This window comes from Nilaparvata lugens, chromosome 9 (genome assembly GCF_014356525.2).
Source record: "Nilaparvata lugens isolate BPH chromosome 9, ASM1435652v1, whole genome shotgun sequence".
NCBI classification, from domain to species: Eukaryota; Metazoa; Arthropoda; class Insecta; order Hemiptera; family Delphacidae; genus Nilaparvata; species Nilaparvata lugens.
Window position 1 is genome coordinate 3133217 of NC_052512.1, and position 22867 is coordinate 3156083.

General features: G+C 33.5%; 1 protein-coding gene across 2 annotated transcripts in view; it reads right to left on the minus strand.

Annotated features, from left to right (window-relative positions):
• Window positions 1-6675: 6675 nt before the first annotated feature.
• The window catches only part of LOC111043756, a 107735-nt gene continuing 91543 nt past the window's right edge, over window positions 6676-22867 (minus strand). For both annotated transcript variants that reach the window (XM_039435406.1, XM_039435407.1), the window contains exon 7: window positions 6676-7782. In XM_039435406.1, the coding sequence (XP_039291340.1) occupies window positions 7480-7782 (303 nt within the window). In that variant the 3' untranslated portion in view covers window positions 6676-7479. The remainder of the gene's footprint in view (window positions 7783-22867) is intronic.

A 22867-nucleotide genomic window follows, 5' to 3' on the forward strand; every position in this document is an offset into this window, starting at 1 on the left:
GTTGTGCAACCGGCACAGAGAGATTCAATCTCATAATGTTTCTATAGCTGTTATGTGATAGAACTTCTAATAGAATTAGCTGAAATTTAAATCTTGAATAAGTAGGCCTACAGCCTAAAATTTTTTCAAAAAAGATTCTTGTATTTTCTTAATAATCGGGATTTTTAGTAATTTCTAATAATAAATTATTAGAGACCAATTTTAGACCTTTCTATCTCACTTTATGACAAAATTTTCTTACTTATTCCACCTATATTTTCATCTTTGACCATCACCACTTATTCACCCTCAGATTTCGCACAAATTTCTTGCCTAAATTGAGATATTTTTTAGTGGGCAAGGTTCAAAACTATAAAAAATAATGATTTTTGGAATAATTATCGATATCGTAGCTCATTCTTCTCAGATCATCAAGGCGGTTCAAAACCATGCAGAATTCAGACACGACATGGGGAATTAATTCTTGAGTGTATTTAAACCTCGTTTTCCCTATTTATTAGATATGGTAATTTTTCAATGATACACGATTATTTTTGGATCTTAAATTACTATCATTCTTGATATACTGGAGATAGGAACTTCGAAACATAATTGTCAACGATGTTGAGAAAGTTTTTATTATTTCCGCGGATACTCTACTTCGAATATAAAAATTCGTCGTTTTTTGTGTAAATGAATAATTTGATCAAGTTCACTTGATTGCTGTCCATCATAGCGCCACCTCACTTCACTGTTTATATAAACTACTGTATCGATTTAGCAGGTTCATTATGGGCGGGTCTCCGAGCTCGAGATTTGGCTAAGTTCTAGACTTTAAACAGCTGGAGTTAGAAAATTGGCTTTACGAAACGGGACGTAGTCGCAGTCCACGTTTAAATTAAATTTTGAAAAACTAGAAAATTGAACACAAAATAGAATAAAGAGAAAATAGTCTAAAGTTTCAGCTATTTTGAATTATTTAGGAATGTTTCATTTCGTCAAGGAAAAACGTTTCCAATTATAGAAATGAGAAAATAAACGTTATCATAAAATCTGCAACTATGCCCCATTTCGGAAAGCCAATTTTCTGACTCCAGCTGTTTAAAGTCTGGAACTTAGCTGAATCCTGAGCTCGGAAACCGACCCTTGTATTTTTTATAAACAATTTACTTGGAAAAACATTGTCCAACTAATCTTCAACAGAAAAAATTAAACTTAGTTGATATATGGTTGGTAATGCCGCCAGGTTATTCTAATGGTAAGGAGCGTTACAAACTTCAGTCTGCTAGCACCGACTGGTTCGTGGGTTCGAATCCCGCAAATGACATGGACATTTGATCATCAATTCATCCTCGTACTTCCCATTACCCACGCGCTAGCAACAAGCTCATGTGGGTATCATCCGCAATAGAAAAAATAAATAACAAGATTTTGAAAACCGTATCGAAGAGATTGTATTTGGGAACAAAAAAAAGTTTAAAACTCAACCCTAGACAGACAATAGGGGTTACGCGTAACCCCAGGCCATTATATTTTCTGATGTTACGTTGGCTGCAGTAAACTTGTAGATCTGGGTTTTTTGTATTCTTTAACTATAGTAAGGTCCACGTTATAATGTCAGTGGATAAAGATAGGAGAACAGCGTTGCCGTTTGTCTGCCTTGATTAATTATATTTATACATTGTCAAAAACAGTTTTGGCATCGTTGCGGAGCTATAAAAGGATAGTATTAACTGCTTTGTCGAATGATAGACAAGGATAGCAACATCAAAGTTTATCAAATACTGTCATTATAACGTGGACCTCACTTTAGTACATCTACTTCCTGCACACGTGATTTCGGAGCTGTGGGTCGGTCAGAAGTGGGTGAAAATAGTTATTTGTGCAACTAGTGCGCAAAGTGACAGTTTGCTGCACCGAAAGAAACGGTTACTTGAGGAATGGTTTCTTGAGTGCAGCAGAGGAACTTTGTGCACGTATTCCACATTGAATTTTTCCTACAGTTACCATTGAATATGAAAAGTGAATGATTATGGGTAAAATGATGCCTGAAATCCATCAAATGCTTGTCTGTATAATTTTGTTATTAATAACAACTTTAATTTATTTCAAACTTGATAATCCAATTAATTAATAATCGATAATTTATTCTAATTGAAAAATAATATAATCCATTAATTTGAAAATTTGAATAATTTTGAGTTAATCTTAATTTCTAAATCATTTTTCAACCAATCAATTCATTAATGAATAATAATACTATTCAAAAAGTATAATTTAATGAGTTCTCATTTTTATTTATTTGAAAATCAGAAAAAATATAGATAGTACAAATTCGCATTCAAAATACACGACAACAATGTCAACAACTGGTTGGGATGGCTGCAAGATAATATTATGCAAAGTACGCAAGTACTTGCGTAATAAGAGTACGCAAAGTAATACTTTGCTCACTAGAGCTGAAAAGTGATTCTTTGCGTTCTGTAATCAGTGCAGGAATGGTCACTTTTCAAGGTAACTGTAGGAAAAAATATTTTTTGGTTATGCGTTGACCCCTGTTGTCTTTAGTGTATAGCTAATTCATTTGAGCTTCGCTCGGAAATTTTGCTTATTTTCGAATATTATTGTTGTAGATGAATCGAATTATAAATTCATAGTTGGAAATATGCTCAAACTCGATGATAATATTAGTAAAGAGTGTTTAAAACTAGCATAGAAGCATATTATTCATCTATATTCATAATAAGATTCTTCAGCAAGCTCTTAACATTCTAAACCTGAGTTTGCCTCATTATCTTCATCTATATATCATTATTATCATTCTCTATTCTAGTTATATCATAATTTTGACGATTCTTCATCATTCCACCTATTTTACTTTAGTTTCTGCATGTTTTCTAGCAATTATTATCAATGCATAAAATTATTCGAACGCACTTTTTTATCATAGTTGACTTACTTTTTTCATTTGGGACCCTTCGAAATTGATAGTTCATTGACACGTTATTAACATGTTTTTCCACAGATTGAATACAGATCATCAAATCAAGTAGAAGATGTGTATTTTTGAGCTACTGCAAAAAGTATCAAATTTGGTGGCCCATTAGGTTATTTGATATTATTTATATTCATCCCGTGAATGAAATTTGAAAAATCACTTGAGAGAAATCAAAAGATAATACTTAAGCTGCGTTTACACCGGAGTTAATAACACGAGTTATTAACAAAAAGTTATTAACTTGATTGAATCATCAAAAATTTCTCTTGACAAAAGTTGATAACTCATGTTTCTAACAGAAAATTCCTTGTTATTAACAAGATCTTGTTATCAATATCAAAAATTTCTCTTGACAAAAGTTGATAACTCATGTTTCTAACAGAAAATTCCTTGTTATTAACAAGATCTTGTTATCAATATAATTGACTTCCATGTGATTTCATTTAACGAGAGTATTTATAAAACAGCCGGAATAAAAAGCAAAAAATTGTCTTCAAAATACTTCAAATTGAAACATGTGTGATCATTAACATAATGATCTTCATCTGATCTAATGTAAATAAATTATAATGCGTTTACACCAGTGTTTAAAACAAAAGTTTTCAACACAAGTAAATAACATTTTCTTTTGGCTGCTAGTTTTGTTATCAACAAAAGTTGATAACTTTGTCACGTGTTTAGTCAGCAGCTGTAGTTATTAGAGAACAGCTGTAGTTGTAAGGTAGGGATGCTTGGCGAGGGGAAGATAGTAACCTGTTATTAACAAAAGTTAATGCGATAAAAGAGGCTTTATTTGTTGTTAACATAACACATTTCCTTTGATCTTTACCGACTCTCGATGGATAACATAAATCTTGTTAATAACAAGGAATTTTATGTTAAAAACACGAGTTATAGACTTTTGTTAAGAGAAATTTCTGTCGATTCAGTCAAGTTGACAACTTTTTATTAATAACTCATGTTATCAAATCCGGTGTAAACGCAACTTAACATGATGTTATTGACTTTTGTAATTAACATCAGTTGATAACAAAAATGTTAAAAACTTGTGTTATCAACTCCGGTGTAAACGCAGCTATGAAAATTTGATTATGAAAAAAAGTGTGAAAAATGGATCTAGATGTAATTTTTAGATAAATGTTGTCTTTAAGCGTTGCTTGTTTTTGTTGTCTGTCTAGGGTTGATACAAGTTTTAAACTCGTTAAAAAAATTAAATTACGGTAATCATATAAAATGCTAAACATCGACAAGAAGAGCTTTACTTTTTGAAAAACAATACTGATGTCATCAATTAATTTATGTGTAACCTAATTCGAGAAATAGGTTATTGACGTGAGAGCGATGTATGACGCATGCTTTGTTTTTCTTAATATGAATAATGTATTCAAATGCATAACAATTTATTTCTGCATGAAAATAGAACACATTTTGAATATTCTAAACGATAGTTGAAAAATGAAATTGATGGGTGAGGAAAAACTCAATATCCTATAATGTAGAAAATTATGACAAAAATATATAAAATATTTTGTTTGCTGCTATTCATGGAAATTGATATATTATATAAATTTATAGCAGAAGAAATATTTGAATGTATAGCAATTCCAGCATGGAAATAGAACACATTTGAATAATCTGAATAATTTTTGAAAAATTAAATTGATATTAGAGGGAAAATTCAATATCCAATGATCTAACTATGTTTGAAAATGAAAAAAGTATTGATTTTGTTTGCTGTTATTTATGGCAATTGATATACAGTATGAATGAATAAAAAAAGAGCGTGAGTTCTGACTTAACAGACAATCTTAAGCTACAAAAGCAGTTGACAGTGGTTCGCAACCCACTTAGAATTATAGGTCGATTCATCTCTCGAATTTGAATTATTTTCCAATGTATTCAAATAATTGAATTATATTTCCATCATCACCTTGACAGTAGCTTTATGTAGGCATCTTCCTTAGAGAAACATATAATCTAATTTGTATAATTACCGTGTAATTTGTGTAATTACTTCATATTCAATTATGTGAATTGTTCATATTCTGAATTTTCATATGAGAATTCTTATTGATTGATTGAGTGACTGGCTCAGTGGAAATATAATTTCCATGAGTGTTTCCACTCAGCAAGGTCTAGCGAGTATAAATAGTCTTATTAAAACTTATGAGGATAATATTCCCACTCTACAGGTCACTTTCACTGTCACTGGCTAATGGGAATCAAGCTCTACAGTATTGGCTGATCCGATGACGGGTTCGCACAGAATAGTGCGAACTATTCGCACAGTTATAAACCACAGTCTAATGTAATACTAAGAGAAAATAAGAGTAAATTCTGTCCTGTCCTGTCGGCATCGGTGATATCGGTGTGAAAACGACTAAGAGCGAAAAGATATCTGTGCGCTGTTGCTCTGCCACTCTGCAGATCAAAATAGTTTGGTGTGTATAAAGCTGCATGTCTGTTTGGGTTGTTGTATCGACAATGCTAATAATCCTATACTATTAAACGAGCAACTTCTGTTTTTATGTTTATAGGTTTAGATGTTTGGATGTTTAGATGTTCATATGTTTGTATTTCACCTGATCTCGAAAACGGCTCTAACGATTCTCACGAAATTCAGAACATAGTAGGTTTATAAAATAAAGATTCGATTGCACTAGGTCTCATCCCTGGGAAAACTTGCTGAAGGACATTAAAAGGATAATTATTATTCATCCTTGGAAAAACAGGTGATAATAATTATTTCGTCGTCTGTTGGTGATGGAAGTGAGTGAGCGAGTTCATGTGTGGTAGACTGTGTCAAAATTATGACTCAGCTGTTGAACTTTTTAATCATTCAATCAGGTACTTAGTGCCGGTTGGAAAAAAGCCGGGTTATTTTCAATCCTGATTAATTCCAGTAGATCCATCTTTGTGAAATCTAACCGGCTTTTGTGCAACTGGGCCTTTGGAGGGAAACTTTTGCCTTTCCTTTGGGAATTAATCTCAATTTACTGTGATTAGATAGAACATTTCTGTATGAATGTTATTATAATTTCTTCTTTCGTAATACATTTTTTATGCTTTTGTACTCCAGAGCGAAGCTCGGTCCCCGATATTTTGTTGTAAACAACTACTATCATCAAAAGCTTACCGAGTTGAAAGCACAGAAAAGTCGGGAGAAAATACTATCTAGGTACTACGAGTTATCAATTGCATGCCTCAATATCGATAATCCACTCGACAGCTGATTTATGATCAGCTCAGGCTTTGAGCAATACCTACAAGACATACAGATATATGTCTTTTGATACACCAACCCAAACAGCCATTAGTTGTTTTAAGAACGATATCTCTCCGACACGATAGGATTTACTCTGATGGACAGCATTTTTGATTCGCCAACCCCAACAGCCATTAGCCGTTTTCACACCGATATCTCGCCGACACGACATACAGACAGGATTTACTCTGATGGACAGTATAAGAGGAGGCTGTTGTTTAAAACTGCGCGAGGTCTACTGCTCACAGAACTACTAGTGGTATTATTTGTACTGATTCGGCCGGGCTGAGTGGAAATAGTTCATTAATTAGAATTCGTGTGAATTGAATTTTCAGTAGTTCAGTGTCACTATCCTCTGCGAATCCAGCTTAGGCCTAATTCGAGCGAAGCGGAAAGAATTTTGTACGGGCTTGATAGAATGAAAATTCCCAAAAAATGCTCACACAACTGTATTGGATATGTTACAAATCACAAAAAGAAATATGGGCGAACAAAGAATCATCTAATTGAGATACTTGAATTATACTGCCCTTAAATAGATTATAATGATACAATAACTCGAAATAATAGGTAGGTACTGTCCTGACAGCCAGTAGATGAATATGGTACCTAATAAAATCTATTACAGATACCCAAACTAGATTAAATGAAGAAAACTGGAATTAGGAATTCAGCGTATGATGAGTACACAATAATATAAATACAAACACCTTTTAAAAACTGAAGAAGTAATTGTGAATATGATTTTAGTGGACATATATCTATCTCATGGATCTCCTGTCGTTTACTTGTTGAAGAAGCAACTTCGAATCAAACTTTTTCGTGATTTTGTTTCAACTTTCTTCTTCTTCTTCTTTTTCTTCTTCTTCTTCTTCTTCTTCTTCTTCTTCTTCTTCTTCTTCTTCTTCTTCTTCTTCTCTCTATCGTCTCATTCTCCTTCTCCATTTTCTCCTCTTTTCCTCTAGTCTTCTCTTCTTGTGTTTCTCCTCATTCTCCTCCTGTCTTCTCCAATGACACATGAAGTCTTCTTCGTGAAGGAAATTCGGAGTAACATTTCATCATTGCAATTTCAGTTTACCAGATAAATACCTAATAATAATAAAACTAATCTAATACCCAACACCTCTTACAAACCTAATTGAAAACTAAGAAAAACTTAAATTATATGATTGAAAATTGAATGAAAAAAAATTAATATTGTGAGTAAATGATTATAGTGAACTTGTTTTCTCTTGTTTTACTTGAGACGACGTGGAATGGTGTCCATGTTGTAGGTGTTGGTGCGTTCCTCTTCGACGTGAACGGTTCTGGTGCCTCCATTTGCCAGCTTGTGGTGTGCAACCCCTGACGCTGTCTGCTGTAGCGTGTAGTGGTCTCTGTCCACTATGTTGGTGCTCAGGGTCACCGTCAGTGGTGTCCCTGGGTGCTGTTTGGACACCGTTTTCACGGTCACCGTGTCAGTATGCTCGTCCATGTCATGCTTCAATTCCTGTCTTCGTTTCTCCTCCATGTCGTCAGTCGACCCGTCCGCACCCTTGTACTGCAACAACAAAAAACATTCATTTATACAACAATCGAAATTGTGTAAACCAAAAAAAAGGCCGGACGAAAAATGTGCTTGAAGCTTTAATCTTGGGCTCGTCTAACGAGTATATATGATATTACTAGTGACCCCCTGGGTTGAAGAACTCGCTCAAGAACTGTCGTATTATAATCTTTGAAACCTACAATTTCCAATTATACAGAGTTGATGAAAATCATGAAAACAGCTAAATATTTCTCACAAGAATAATTTGACATTAGGTTTCATTGGTGATCCCAATTGAAATGAAAAATTACTCTTCAAATATATATTATATAAATATATTACTCTATCGCTTCAACATCTTTGACCCTCATATGAATTCAAATTCACTTTTTCAAATGAGAAGGTTACATGATTTTGAAGGTTAATGAATTTGTTACATGATTTTGATACAGAGTTCCAAGATAAAATAAATGGCCAAGACCGCACATTGACAAGTCCATAATTGACCGAGCGAAGTGAGGTCTAAGATTCAAGTCGACGGTTTGGCATTTCTCTTGATGTTTAAATGTTTGAATGTTCGAATGTTTGAATGTATAAATGTTTATATGTTGCGCATTTACGGCGAAACTCGGAAATAGATTTTCATGAAATTTAACAGGTATGTTCCTTTTTTGATTGCGCGTCGACGTATATACAAGGTTTTTGGAAATTTTTCATTTCAAGGATAATATAAAAGAAAAAAGAACCTCCTTCATACGCCAATATTAGAGTGAAAATCAGACTATAGAATTATTCATCATAAATCAGTTGACAAGTGATTACACAGATGTGTGGAGAAGCCAGCAGTCTATTGCTGTATTTCCATAAGGTCTATAGTTTCAATCAGGTACTCGTGGATGAGAATACTGCGTGAGGTCTACTGTTCACAGAACTACTAGCATACCTCTTTGAGATGAGGTCAGTGGCTGCAAAATTATCTATCTATTGATATCTCAACCCGTATCAGTTTGTTGATGTAAAAGTAGTGAGTATTATTTTGTGTATTAACCAACTGAAATCATGTGTCAGCGCGTGTGATAGCTGCCATACAGCCTCAGCTGATATTATGACTGAATGAATGGGGAACTGTAGTAATTTCATGAAATTAATTCTTCAGCTGACTAAATCATAAATCAAAACACATTTTTTTCTCATGTCCTTTCAATGTTATTTTTGATCGAACGTTGTGTGGTCTATGTTTCAACTCGATTTGCTTTTGTCTGTCTGGAGTGAACGTGATTACGGCCAAACGCGTTGATAGAATTCGATGAGATTTGGCAGGAATATTCCTTTTTCACCTGCGCATCGATGTATACACAAGTTTTTTTCTAAATTTTGCATTTTTAAGGATTATATGAAAAGAAAAGGAATTCCTCCATACTCTGATATCACTATATAATAATCATCTACTTTGAAGATAGGATAAATCAGACTATAGAATTATTCATTATCAATCAGCTGACAAGTGGATTATTCATTGCATGCATTACAGATGTCTGGCCGTGTCTATTTCTATAAGGTGGGGTTTCAATATTTTTTATGATGCATGCCCATCAGTATCAATATTCTCACATTTGAAAAAGAAATTTAAATAGGTGATCGAAAATAAAATAAAAAATGATTAAATGAACTGAATAATCCTGAAGAAATAATAATATTCTTGATTTAAAAAAATTAGTTTGTAAATAGTTGAGAAATATTTTTATCAGATTGAAAGATTATCACGAAACTGGATAAATAATCATATGGGATTCAAATTCAAAAGTGAGCTGAGTTTATTAACATAAGTGAGTTTTTGATCTTGGAGAAAACATATAACAGTTTTTAAGAGTAAATTATGGCTCAACCGACAACTGTGAATTGTGAATCAACTAGAACAGGTGACATCAGATACTAAACTTGTGGATGAGAAAACTGCGTGAGATCTACTGTTCACAGAACTACTAGTTATATCCTGAAAAGGACGAAGGACTGAGTCAACTTTGTTGTCTAAAGAACTTAACCTGTAAAAAGGTTCGAAGAATAAGGGTTCAAGATTTGAAACTGATTGATCAATTCTTTCTAAAGTTATTGCAGAACATACAAATACACGGAAAACGACTTTGGCCTTCAGTAAGTCGAAAGTGAGTAACTCGCTAACGCTCGTTCAATAATAAATATAATAATTCAAGTGGGAATTTATTATAAAACAGTAACTGTAAATAGGAGTGGCTTTTCATGCTCTTGCTCAATCTGAGATTTGGTTTTACCATTTTTCTCTATTCCTAATATTGTAAGCATGACATTCACATTTCAGAATGTCGATAGAGTTTTTCCTTACATGTGTTTTTCCTTACATGAGTTTTACATGCATGTTTACCATGCATGTTATACCGTTAGTGGCCAGCCTTAGAGCGCAAGCAAGTTTCGGCCTTTACTTATTTGGGTTGTATTCTCACCTAAAGTGAGGTCCACGTTATAATCACAGTATTTGATTGAAATTGGTTCTGGTATCCTTGTCTATCATTTGACAAAGCAGATCCTTTTCTAGCTGCGCAAAGTTGCCACATAGTTATTCAACAATTAAAAAAAAAATTGGATGTATGTGTTTAAAAACTAAATTAATTCAAATGAGTCTATCATACAGTCTATTCACTATTCAATAACTAGAGAAAATTCAATCCTATGGAAACCGTGGTTTTTTAGTCCACTCAATATTTAAATATTAAATCAACGCTACGCTGTTGTGAAGAGACCATAGGGAGTGTAAAGTGATAGACAATATTGGATCTACTCCGAAATGAGGATATTCGAGAGAAGCTCAAGGCTGAGCAACTGAATGAGGAAATTAAAAATTTTCGAAATAAATGGAAAGCGCAAATTGACAGGATGCCAACCGGTAGAATCCCTGTGAAAACTCTTCATTACAAACCAACAGGCAAGAAAGATGTGGGGAGACCGAGGAAAAGGTGTTCTCAAAATATAACATCAATATAATAAACTAGTAGTTCTGTGAACAGTATATCTCACGCATTTTTCTCATCCACAAGTATCTGGTGTCACATGTTCACCAGCTTCTCCAGACATCTGTGTAATGCATGCAATGAATAATTCACTTGTCAGCTGATTGATTATGAATAGTTCTATAGTCTGATTAATCCTTTATTCAGAGTAGATGATAATTATATAGTGATATCGGATGGAGGAAATTCCTTTTTCTTTCATATTATCCTTGAAATTCAAAATTTCAAAAAACCTTGTGTATATATCGTCGCGCAGTTGAAAAAGGAATATTCCTGCCAAATCTCATAGAATTCTATCAATGCGTTGGCCGTGAATGAGTTACGTACATATAGTAAAAAAGAAAATCCGAGTTAGAACATTGTCCTCACTGCGTTCGGTCAATTAAATTGATAATTATAAGTCCAATATAATATGATACATTTCAATTTCTTTTTGAAAAATTATTTTGAAAATTTCAGGCTGTGATGCGTGAAAGTGAGATGATGATGATGATGATGATGAAGATGATGATGATGATGATGATGATGTTGATGATGATGATTCAAACAATCACAAAATCAAAACAGCAGTGGAAAAAGAGACAACAGAAATCCATAAGTGTTCGTCTCTCAATTTTAAATTAATAGGTCTAGTGCCATGGAATTGATTAGACCTATAAAAGTGTTGAAAGAAATTGCAGAAATTGTTGAAAGATTATTGCAGAAAAATAATGAAATATCCAACATGTATTGTAGGGTGAATAATTGTATTGTACATAAATTTCAGTTCATATGTTCTCAAAATATATTATTTCAATTTTTATTCAATTGTATTGTACATAAATTTCAGTTCATATGTACCCAAAATATATTATCACATATTTAACGGTATTAGTAGAATAATCATTCCTAATCTTCTGGGTTAAGTTGGATCACTCTCTATAAATGTTTTGTTTTTTTCCTGAAAAAGTATTTAATATATTTTCAATTTTTCAACGATCCGAACAGAATTCTTAGTTCATTTTCGAATTTGTGAGTCTTCAACTTGTCCAAAAATAACTCTTGATCCAAACTGGCAACAAAAACATGCGTCAATAGACAACGGCATGAAGCTATTTTCCGATCTGAGTTGCACTTATGAATTAATAAGCTTCATTTTGCGGTATTGGTAAGACAAAGTTCTAACTTAATTTTTTTCAGAAACTGAAATTTCGATAGACTATTTCAATCTTCTATATAATATTAAGAGAGAGTAGGTTGTGTTTGTTCGTTTATTCGCATCAAAAGAAACATGTCAACTTGTGGATTGCATACCGGAAAAACGGAAATGATTTGAATATCCAAATTTTGAAAATAGATTCTAAAAATATCAATCTCGTCCACCTCAAAGCCCAAATTTCAATTTCCCTTCTAGACTTTTTCAGAATTAATGTTCAAATTTTATTCATGGGACTTTTGAAATATACATACCATAATATTATGTTAATATAGTCTAGAACTATAATCTAGAAGACTACTTCTTCATAACAGATGGTTAATATTGATAACTAAGATTAATAAATTAATTAACCAGTCAAATTTAGTCAGGTTGGCAAGAAGTTGAGGAAGGTTTCTAAACAAGATTTGAATTCTGTCACTTTATTATGTTAGTATCAAGTTGAAGAACTTATCTATCCTATTATATTAAGCGATCAATTTCTGTATATATTTATGTATTTTGTTTTATATTTGGGTATCTATTTATGTCCAACGGATCTCGATAACAGCTATAACGATTTTTATGAAATTTTGAATATAGTAGGTTTATAATATAAAAATTCGATTGCACTAGGTCTCATCCCTGGGAAAACTCGCTGAAGGACATGAAAAGAATAATAATTATTCATCCTTGGAAAAACAGATGATGATTTCGTCGTCTGTCGATAACGGAAGATGCGAGTGCCTGTGTGGGAGTGAGACAGAATTATGTTCAGCTGTTGAACTATTTGCAATCAATCAGCTTATCTCACAAGAAATAATATCTAGAAATTTTAATCGATTTGATCAAAATATGTTATTTGTTGACTTGACATGGTACTATAATGATAATGATATTGTATATCATTCTAAATTTAAGTATATCAAAATATTCAAAGTTAATCATTATTTTACAGTTTCAAGTGATTAATGAGTGTTATTTTGTTATTGAATTTGGTTTGTAAACAATCTAAATTGGAACTTTTCTGTTTTCAAATGTTTTGACTGTAAATTGGACCTTAATTCAAGTGTAATGGAACATAACCTACTTTTTGGACTATTTATAGTGTATAAATCACAATTCGGGGAAGAAACAGTTTTGGGCTGTGCATATTAGTCCTTCCCCAATCATTTTAAAGCATTGGGTTCTGTTTATCAGTAAATAAGTATAAACTATGCTTCTATGATTTTGTACTCCGTTGGTGCCCCGATATTACTATAATAAAGGAAAGAACCGGCTTATACTACACGTACAGGATAGGAAAATTATTTTTGACGCATCATCACGGTCGTCTAAACTACTGGACTAAAATTGACTTGAAATTTTTTATACAGATTCTTAATAAACCGAGGATGGTTCTAGACCTACTTCAAACTCTTCAAGATTCCACTCGGTCAAGTTTTCAGTTTGTCAAGTTTTAAAATAGACCCTTGCAGAGCATGGGTTACCTGCTAGTGTTATTATAAAGAAAAGAATTGGCTTATACATGTATGGGATAGGAAATACACGAACGATGCATTATCAAGTCTCAACTACTGACGTGATTAACTTGAAATTTTGCATGAAGATTCTTAATTTACAGAGAATGACAATAGGTGTATTTCCAGTTCTTCAAGTATTAACAACAGACTGTAATAATTTACAATAGGCAGACGACCTGAATGGACTCTTACGTAAACTTTGTTTCACAAATTGAATAAATTGGTTTCAATTATTAAAATAATAATTAAGTGATTAACAAAAATGAAAATAGACCCAACCTAACCTTGGTAAATTGGGAATCTATAAGCAAAATATCAAATCGATCAGTTCAGTAGCTCAGACGCGATGATGCATCAAACATGATTGTATTTTGTAGGCCTATACTGCCCTTGTGTAAGCTAATTCCTTCTTCTTCTTCTCTATCGAACCCTTCTGCCTCTCAGCGTCGGGTGAAGCTAATTCCTTCCTTTATAATTATAATATACTAGCCATCAGGCTCGCTTCGCTCTTGATATCCGTGAGGCTAGGGGGCGTTTGGACCCCCGACTGGATCGTCCAAAAATGGGATCAGCGACCTCGCTTCGCTCGCCTGCATGTGAACCTCAGCGGAACCTCTGTACCGAATTTGAACGTATTATGTCAATTTGATCTCAAAAATTTTAGAAAACGCTGGTAAAAACACCTGTTACTATATCGGCGTATCTTTGGCGAACAAAATTCTTCCACCTCAGCTAAACCTGTGTACTGGATTTTTTTAAATATATTTATATTAATTATTGAAAAAGGTGCGGAAACGCAGAAAAGCTGAGGAAAACGCTAATTTTGAGCGTATCTTTGGCGTTATTTCAAATTCCTTCTAACACAACATTATTGCACTCCAGCTTAGCTTCTGTACTTAATTTGAATAATTTATGTTCATTTGTTCTCGATAAAGCTGAGAAAACGCTGGAAAAACGCAGATTTTGGGCGTATCTTTGACGTTATTCTAACAAGACACTATTCCACCCTAGCTGAGCTTCTGTACTAAATTTGAACATTTTCTGTTCATTTGTTCTCGATAAAGCTGAGAAAACGCTGGAAAAACGTTAATTTTGGGAGTATCTTCAGCGTTATTTCAAATTCCTCCTAACACAACACTAGCTTAGCTTCTTTACTAAATTTGAACAATTTATGTTTATTTGTTCTCGATAAAGCTGAGAAAACGCTAAAAAACGCTGGAAAAACGCAGATTTTGGGCGTATCTTTGACGTTATTGGAAATTCCTTCTAACAAAACATTATTACACCCGAGCTGAGCTTCTTTACTAAATTTGAACATTTTCTGTTCATTTGTTCTCGATAAAGCTGAGAAAACACTGGAAAAACGGAGATTTTTGGCGTATCTTTGAAGTTATTGCAAATTCCTTCTAACACAACATTATTACACCCTAGCTGAGCTTCTGTACTAAATGTGAACATTTTCTGTTCATTTGTTCTCGATAAATCTGAAAAAAAACAAAAACCGCTGGAAAAACGCAGATTTTGGGCGTATCTTTGGAAATTTTCCCAAATCCGCCTCTAAAGGGCCAACTGAACATACCTACCAAATTCTGGTATTTTATGTCATATTTTTATCATATGTTTGGACGAACAGTCGGGGGATCAGAGTAAGCGTCTGGCTAAACGGATATGGCGGGCGAAGCGAGCCTGACGGCTAGTAATATAATATTCCCAGGAATAGCTCTGATTGAAGTAGCAGTGCCCAATCAATTTTTCCGCGATAAATGCATTTTAATCTTCAACTTGGTGCCAACCTAACAAAGTCAACTCAACTTAATGCCAACCTGACAAAATTATTAATTTAGTTACCAGTTAACAACCTGTTTCGAAGAGGTACACTATAATCTCTCTAGATTATAGTGCTCTATATTAACATATATTATGGACATTTCAATATTAAGAGACTGGAATAGGAAGAATACACATGCTAAATGACGAACTTTAAACCCTTAAAAACCACCCTTAGAATTAAATTATCGTCAAAAGATTTCTTAGTGCGCCTGTGAAGGGCCAACTGAACATACCTACCAAATTTGAACGTTTTTGGTCCGGTAGATCTTTAGTTCTGCGAGTTGAGTGAGTGAGTCAGTCAGTCAGTGAGTGCCATTTCGCTTATATATATATATATATATATATATATATATATATATATATATATATATATATATATATATATATATATATATATATATGTGTGTGTGTGTGTGTAGATAAACTAGCAGAAACACGTGCTCCGCAAGGATCTATTTTAAAACTTGACTAACTGAAAACTTGACATAATGAAATTTTGAAGAATTGAAAATAGGCCTATATAACCATCCTTGGTTAATTAAGAATCTACATGCAAAATAACAAGTTAGTTTCAGTCCAGTAGCTTAGACATAATGATGCATCAAACATAATTTTCCTATCCCGTACGTGTATAAGCCAGCTCTTTACTTTATTATAGGTAGTTAACGACTACAAGAGATAGGACTGTGAAACAGAATAGTGGTGAAACTATGATAGCGCCAGAAGTGTTTCAAACACAATAGTAGGTTACTACATAAAACTTTTGAAAATGATTTGAAAAAAAAAATGTTAAAACAGCAGAACTGAAAGTTGTCAACCTTATCATTCTACCTCCATTTAGAGAGACTTTTGTTTGAGCCGAATGTAAATCTTTATACATAAAAATGAATGTCTGTTTGTGTGTTTGTTTGTTCCCTATAGACTTAAAAACTACTTGACATAACGGCATGAAACTTTGGGAATATGTTGTGTGAATATTGGGGATGGTTTCTGAAGAGAAATTCTAATAGGAGGAATAATAATAATTATTTATTTATCCATTTTACAGACCTATGTTTTCGAAATTGTCAACAGAGCGGCTACCGAAGAACGAAAAGATGACCATGATTCAAGATCATTTATTGTGATAATATGATTGAGCATCTGAAGTTACTAGCTGTATAATAAACACGTCACCCTGTGATAAATTGTGTACTGGTATTAAAACGGTAGTTTGGAGTTGAAGTTAGTGTAGTTGATTGGTACCAGCTGTACATAATCGTTCTTTAGAAGACCTATACAAATAATTATTATCACTCCCCTATCATTGAAAAACTGGAAAATGTTGGAAAAAATATTAACCTCATGAAAGAAAGTTGTTCATATTGCATCCATTAATTACTGAAGAATGAAAGAATAATTCAAAATTTTTTGAATTTAGCTTAGCTTATATTCATCCTAAAATGGAAGATGGAAAGAATATGGAAATCTGTGTTATTCATCGTACATCACATATTTCCTGGACCATCTGTTGACAATCAACGACTATGAAAACATTGAATTCATTTTTGAAACACTGTTTTAACCTATCTATTCTTTTTTTTTAATTCGACACTTTACTGATAGATATTACTACCAATTGATTGAGAAGAATATGTTTTCGGAATAATGAATGCTGCATGACTAAGCACATAGGAAGTCCGTAAATTATAAAAATATTGATTGTCAGATGAATTTCATGATTCACCAAATAAAGTCAAGTGTGACATGAGATACATTGACCTTTTGCCGGTACAAAGTTCGCCTGGTAGGCTAGTTGTAAATAAAGCTTTATTGTTAATACTCAACGCTGGAAAAAGACAGGCTCAATCACCAGGAATACTATAAATTCTATGAGGGACCAGTAATCAATTAATTTTGAGTAGTTCAATCACTTCCACTATGGACACTGCTGGATACATTATGGACAATTAATGAATCAATACGTTTTAGTAATTCAATTCAAAAATACATATGAAATTTATTACCTACAGAATAAAAAACTTTTGATTGCAGTGACCCCAACTAATATGAATAACCATTTGGATCAAATATAAGGAATTACTAACATCTCTCATCAACTCGTACTTTTTATTCACAAAATATTAACAAAAAAAGTTATATTGAATGAACTCACGGCTAAACTAAGGTTTGCCTTTTTCTGGCCGTCCTACAAATAAATGTAGGTATATGTTCGACATTTTTTTGTAATCTTGTTGTCTATTAAGAAAGTTTTCAATGTGATTTTTGATGGCAATAGAATTTGAATTTAAAAAAAGAATTATTAACAAACTCCTAACCAAAGAAAATCTCTGTGCTCTGTTCTAATCGGAATGTATGAGAATGTATGAGATAGAAGGCGCAAACCGAACTGGCCAAGAATACAACAATGAAACACACACGTGGCAAGCTAACGCTCTTGATTTACGGAAAATTGTTTCGATCAGCTGATTGATAAGATTATTTTAAGCTTTCCAATGATTATAACATATGTTAGAATATCATGTGTCAATTATCTCAGTTTCATATGGCGTTCACCTTACCATGTTCATAACCTTACTTAATAGGATCCTTTTTCATCCTTTGAAATCCTTAGAGGCAAAATATCTCAAAATCCGTTCTTTGTGCGCGTCTAGCATGTTTGAAGAATATTTGTGCAAAGTTTTAAGTCTGTAGGCCAATCAGTTTTAGCTGTAGTGTGATTTTACATAAACATTTTCGAAAAAAGCCTTCTCCTGAACCCCCCTGTGCTCCTGATCGGAATTTTGCTGCATAGATCTAATTAACTTTCGTAGCTGAACAAAAAAGTTTCTCATAGCTTTGCTGTGGAATGAGCGGTTAAAAAGTACGAAATTTTTTGGGGGCCCCAGCTCCCTCAGGGGGGCAAATTTCTAAAAATCCTTTCTTAGTGAATGTTTTGAGACTACCATAAACAATTATTGTGCAAAATTTCAAGTTTTTAAGCTCAGTAATTTGGGCTGTGGTGTGATTTCAGTCTGTCGGGGCTTAGCCTTTTATAGATATAGAGAAGAGAAAAAGAAGATAGGATACAGGAAAAAGATATAGATGGAAGAATAGGAAGATAGGATATAAAACCGTAGAATTCTATCTATGACCAGTCTCAAGCAAACTGGAAACTTGAACTGAAAAATTTAGGAACTGGAAATTCGCCTGTAATCATTGTCAGTAAATTAGGAATAATTATGCAAAATTTCAATTTAGTCAGTTCAGTAGTTAAGACTTGATGATGCGTCATTTGTGTATTTCCTATCCCGTACATGTATACGCCTGTTCTTTCCTTTACTATATTATAGATAAACTATCGAAACATCAATTTCTGGGAAAAATTCAGTTGGAACTTTTTCTAACCAACGCCGCAAAATGGAGCTTATTAATTCATAAGTGTAACTCAGATCTGAAAATAGGTTCATGACGTGGTCTATTGACGCATGTTTTTCTTATGTATTTAGATCAAGAGTTATCATTGTACCATATTGAACAACTTGGAGACTCACAAACTAAGAAAATAAAATTTTAAAAGTAGATTCTGAAAATATATGGATCGTTGAAAAATCTCAAATATACTAGAAAAATAATACTATTACCTATTTAGGAGAAAAACAAAACATTTATAGAGAGTGATTCAACTCAACCTTGTGATATAAGAATGATTATTATCAAGAATAAAAAACCGGTATAATATATTTTGGAAGGAAAAAAACCGAAATTTATGTATGTTACAATTATTTTCCCTACAATAGATGCTGAAAATATAATTATTTCTCTGCAATGAACATTTCAATACTTCTATAATCAATTCACACTTTTCACATCGAAATAAAATTATTTTAGATGTAAAAAGTGATAAAGCACTCGGCGAAGATGGTATTCGAAATGAATTCCATAAGGGAACAGCTCATTTAGAGGGAATTTTTATCAGTATTATTAGAAACGTGAAAACTCCTGTAGAGTGGTCTAAAATAATGATATTCCAACTTTTTAGAAAGGGAGATGTTGAAGATCCTGATAATGAAAGATGTATTGATTTAATTAATACTATAATGAGAAGTTTTACTTCAGTGATATGTCATCGGCTGTTGAAGTGGGTAGAAAGCTGTTATCTCCTACCAGAACTTCAAGCTGAATTTAAATGTAACAGGGGTTGTAGAGACCACTTCTTCACCATAAGTTCTATCATACATATATTTCTTGACTGTAAACGGAAGTTTTTCTTTGCACTTTCCGTGGATTTTGAGTCCATTTGAATCCATCATCCATACGAAATTGTCGTACAAATTTGGAACTTTAGGAATAAATACAGAACTGATTAGAATAATAATGAGCTCAATATATGGCCAGACAACCATAATTCTTGATAACAGTGAAGAGGAAATAGAGGTGATGGTGAAGAAGGGCGTTTTGGAGGAGGGCAACTTATCAGCTTTGCTCTTCACCTTGTTCATATCTGATATTGAGATATATTTTCGAGAAAGGGATTTCCATGTTTTACGCATAGATGATAGCAATGGAATTATAATGCTGGCATATGCGGACGATATAGTCATTCTCGCTGATAGTGCTGTTGACCTCAGAAATAAGATAATTTATGTTTAGAGGAAGAGTACTGTCAGAAAGCTGAACTCCGGTTGCGATGGAATTGCAACTACATCATGCCAGCATCATACGAGTGGAAATCTTTATAGTATTGTTGATCTAGTAAAAAAAATTTCTGAAAATATCAATTTTTGAGAAAGTTATTGAATTTACTAAAAATTACCAAGAATAACTTTTTGTTGAGTTATTTTTGGTAAATTGAATAACTTTATCGAAAACTGATATTTTCAGAAAATTTTTGTTTTACTAGATCAACAATACCATGACCAATAATACAATCAATCCTCTAAATCTCATGGATTTATCTCTCACCGAATTTGAAATGTACTGTCCCAAAACTTTCAACTTTAGGCGCTCATAACTAAAAAAGTAATGATCGAAAAAAATGTTTTACTGGAACAAACTTTTTCATTCTGATAGCTTGATGATATACAAATCGAAAATCTTTGAAAAATATTACTAGTAGAAAGTTTATTAGCCTTTGCACAGCCTTAATGGATCCAGATGCGGATTCAAAATCTAAGAAAATTGCAAAGAAAAACTTCCGTTTACAGTCAAGAAATGGATGTGTGATAGCACCTAGGGTCTCTACAACCGCAGTTACATCTAAACCCAGCTTGATGTTCTGATAGGAAATTACAGCTTTCCACCCACTTCAACAGAGGATGACCATTCACTGAAGTGAAACTTTCCTCTATAGTATTAATTAAAGCAATACATCTATAATTTTCAGGATCTTTAACATCTCCCTTTCTAAAGTTCCCAATTTGTACCACAATTTCGTTTATGGATCCAAATGCGGACTCAAAATCTACGAAAACTGCAAAGAAAAATTTTAGTTCACAGTCAAGAAATGGATGTTTGATAGCACTTAGAATCTCTACAACCCCACTTACATCTAAACCCAGCTCGATGTTCTGATAGGAGATTACAGCTTTCCACCCACTTCAGCAGCGGATGACCATTCGCTGAAGTAAAACTTTCCACTATAGTATTAATTGATGCAATACATCTCTAATCTTCAGGAACTTTAACATCTCCCTTTTTAAAGTTCACAATTTCGTATGATTAATGGATCCAGATACAGACACTAAACCTACGAAAATTGCAAATGAAAACTTCCGTTTACAGTCAAGAAATAAATGTATGATAACACTTGGGGTGAAGACGTGGTCTCTACAACCCCAGGTTCATCTAAACCCAGCTTGATGTTCTGGTAGGAGATTACAGCTCTCCACCTACTTCAACAGTCGATGACCTATCGTTGAAGTAAAACTTTCCATTATAGTATATTAATTGAAGCAATGCATCTATAATTTCCAGGATCTGCCTTTCTAAACGGTTGAAATATCATAATTTTAGCCCATTCCACAAGAGTTTTCTCTTCTCTAATAATACTGTTGAAAAGACCCTCCAAAAAAACTTATTTTCCTTATAGAACTCATTTAGAATACCATCGTCTCCCGGTGCTTTATTACTTTTAATATTCTTGATTATAAATACTCACATTTCAATATGTGAATATTTCCTATTTTAGTGATATTATAATAATGTGAAATTGTAGAGTTTCTCTACAAAAGTGACTATCTCCAAAGACGTTATTAATTGGGTGGACCTAGTGACTCAGTCTGAAGAATGGAAATTGAAAAGCTCGGATGTAATTAATAAGATTGAAGAAAAGTGGACAAGAGATTCATGGAATAGAGCTGAAATGCACATTATCACTCAATCTATGCTGAGCTCAGACTGGAAAATAATCAAATGAATACATTCAGTCGTAATCAGACCTCCGTAGAGTGCAGATCGTAGCGAATAATTAGTGTAGAGTAGTATTAGTAGTGAAAGTGGAACAAGTTGTGTCAACACCAACAACCAGCAGTCTACTCAGCAGTTTTTCACAGTGAAAACTACTCAACGATTTTTTTTCTGAGTGAAAAGTGTGTCACCAAATTTTTCGTTTGAACATTGCTCTCTTTAAAAATTAGGTTCTGTTTCTTTAAAAAAACATTATCAAACTATCAATAAATTATGGTGTTTTGGATCTATCAGCCTTAAGATGATCCATTCGCCAATAAATACGCCAACAAAACTACCACCATCCGCGCAGCTAGAATACGAGGAAGAGGAGGAAAAGGATGAAATGAATATGCCTCCCGAATTGCCACCGAAAAGTAAAAACGATAGCGGAATACGTTTCGAGGTACGTTCTCTTAAAAATATACAAGAGAAATTTCTGAAATGGGGGAGTGAAATTATCTTGAAAAAGAAAGTATCCAGAGAGGACTATGATTCGTTTTTAAATATGTGCAATGAACTTAACATAAGTATCGAAAGAATAGACGTTAAGCAACATATACAAGATAACAACGCGGAAATGTTTGGAAAAATTCACACTCTGGAGCAGAGTGTGAATAAACTAGCAAGTGAAGTTGCAAAAAGCCACAACAAGCCGATCTCATTTGCTGAGGCCGTGCAACTGCCAAAGAAGAGGACCGCACCTTCTACATTATCGAGTGCCGCCTCCACTGCTGCAGCCAGGGAGTCTCCGCCCCGGACCAAGAAGCTGTCGCCCAAGGAGAATGTGATCATCCTGAAGCCAGCAAAAATAAATGGAACGGAAAAGGAACAAAGCGGAAAAATTCGAGAAACAATAAAGAAGAACATCACCCGTGAACAAAATTTGAACATTAAAAAAGCTGTTGATGTCCGTGGTGGGGGTGTGCTGTTGGTGCTTCACCCAAGGGCCAATAAGGAAAATGTTTTGGGTGATAAGGTCCTGCAACATCCAAACATAAAGGTAAGCGAGCCACAATCCAAATTGCCAAGAATAATTCTGTATCACGTCGCTGCAGATATAACTGCTGCTGAATTGGCAAACGATGTGTATGAGAGAAATC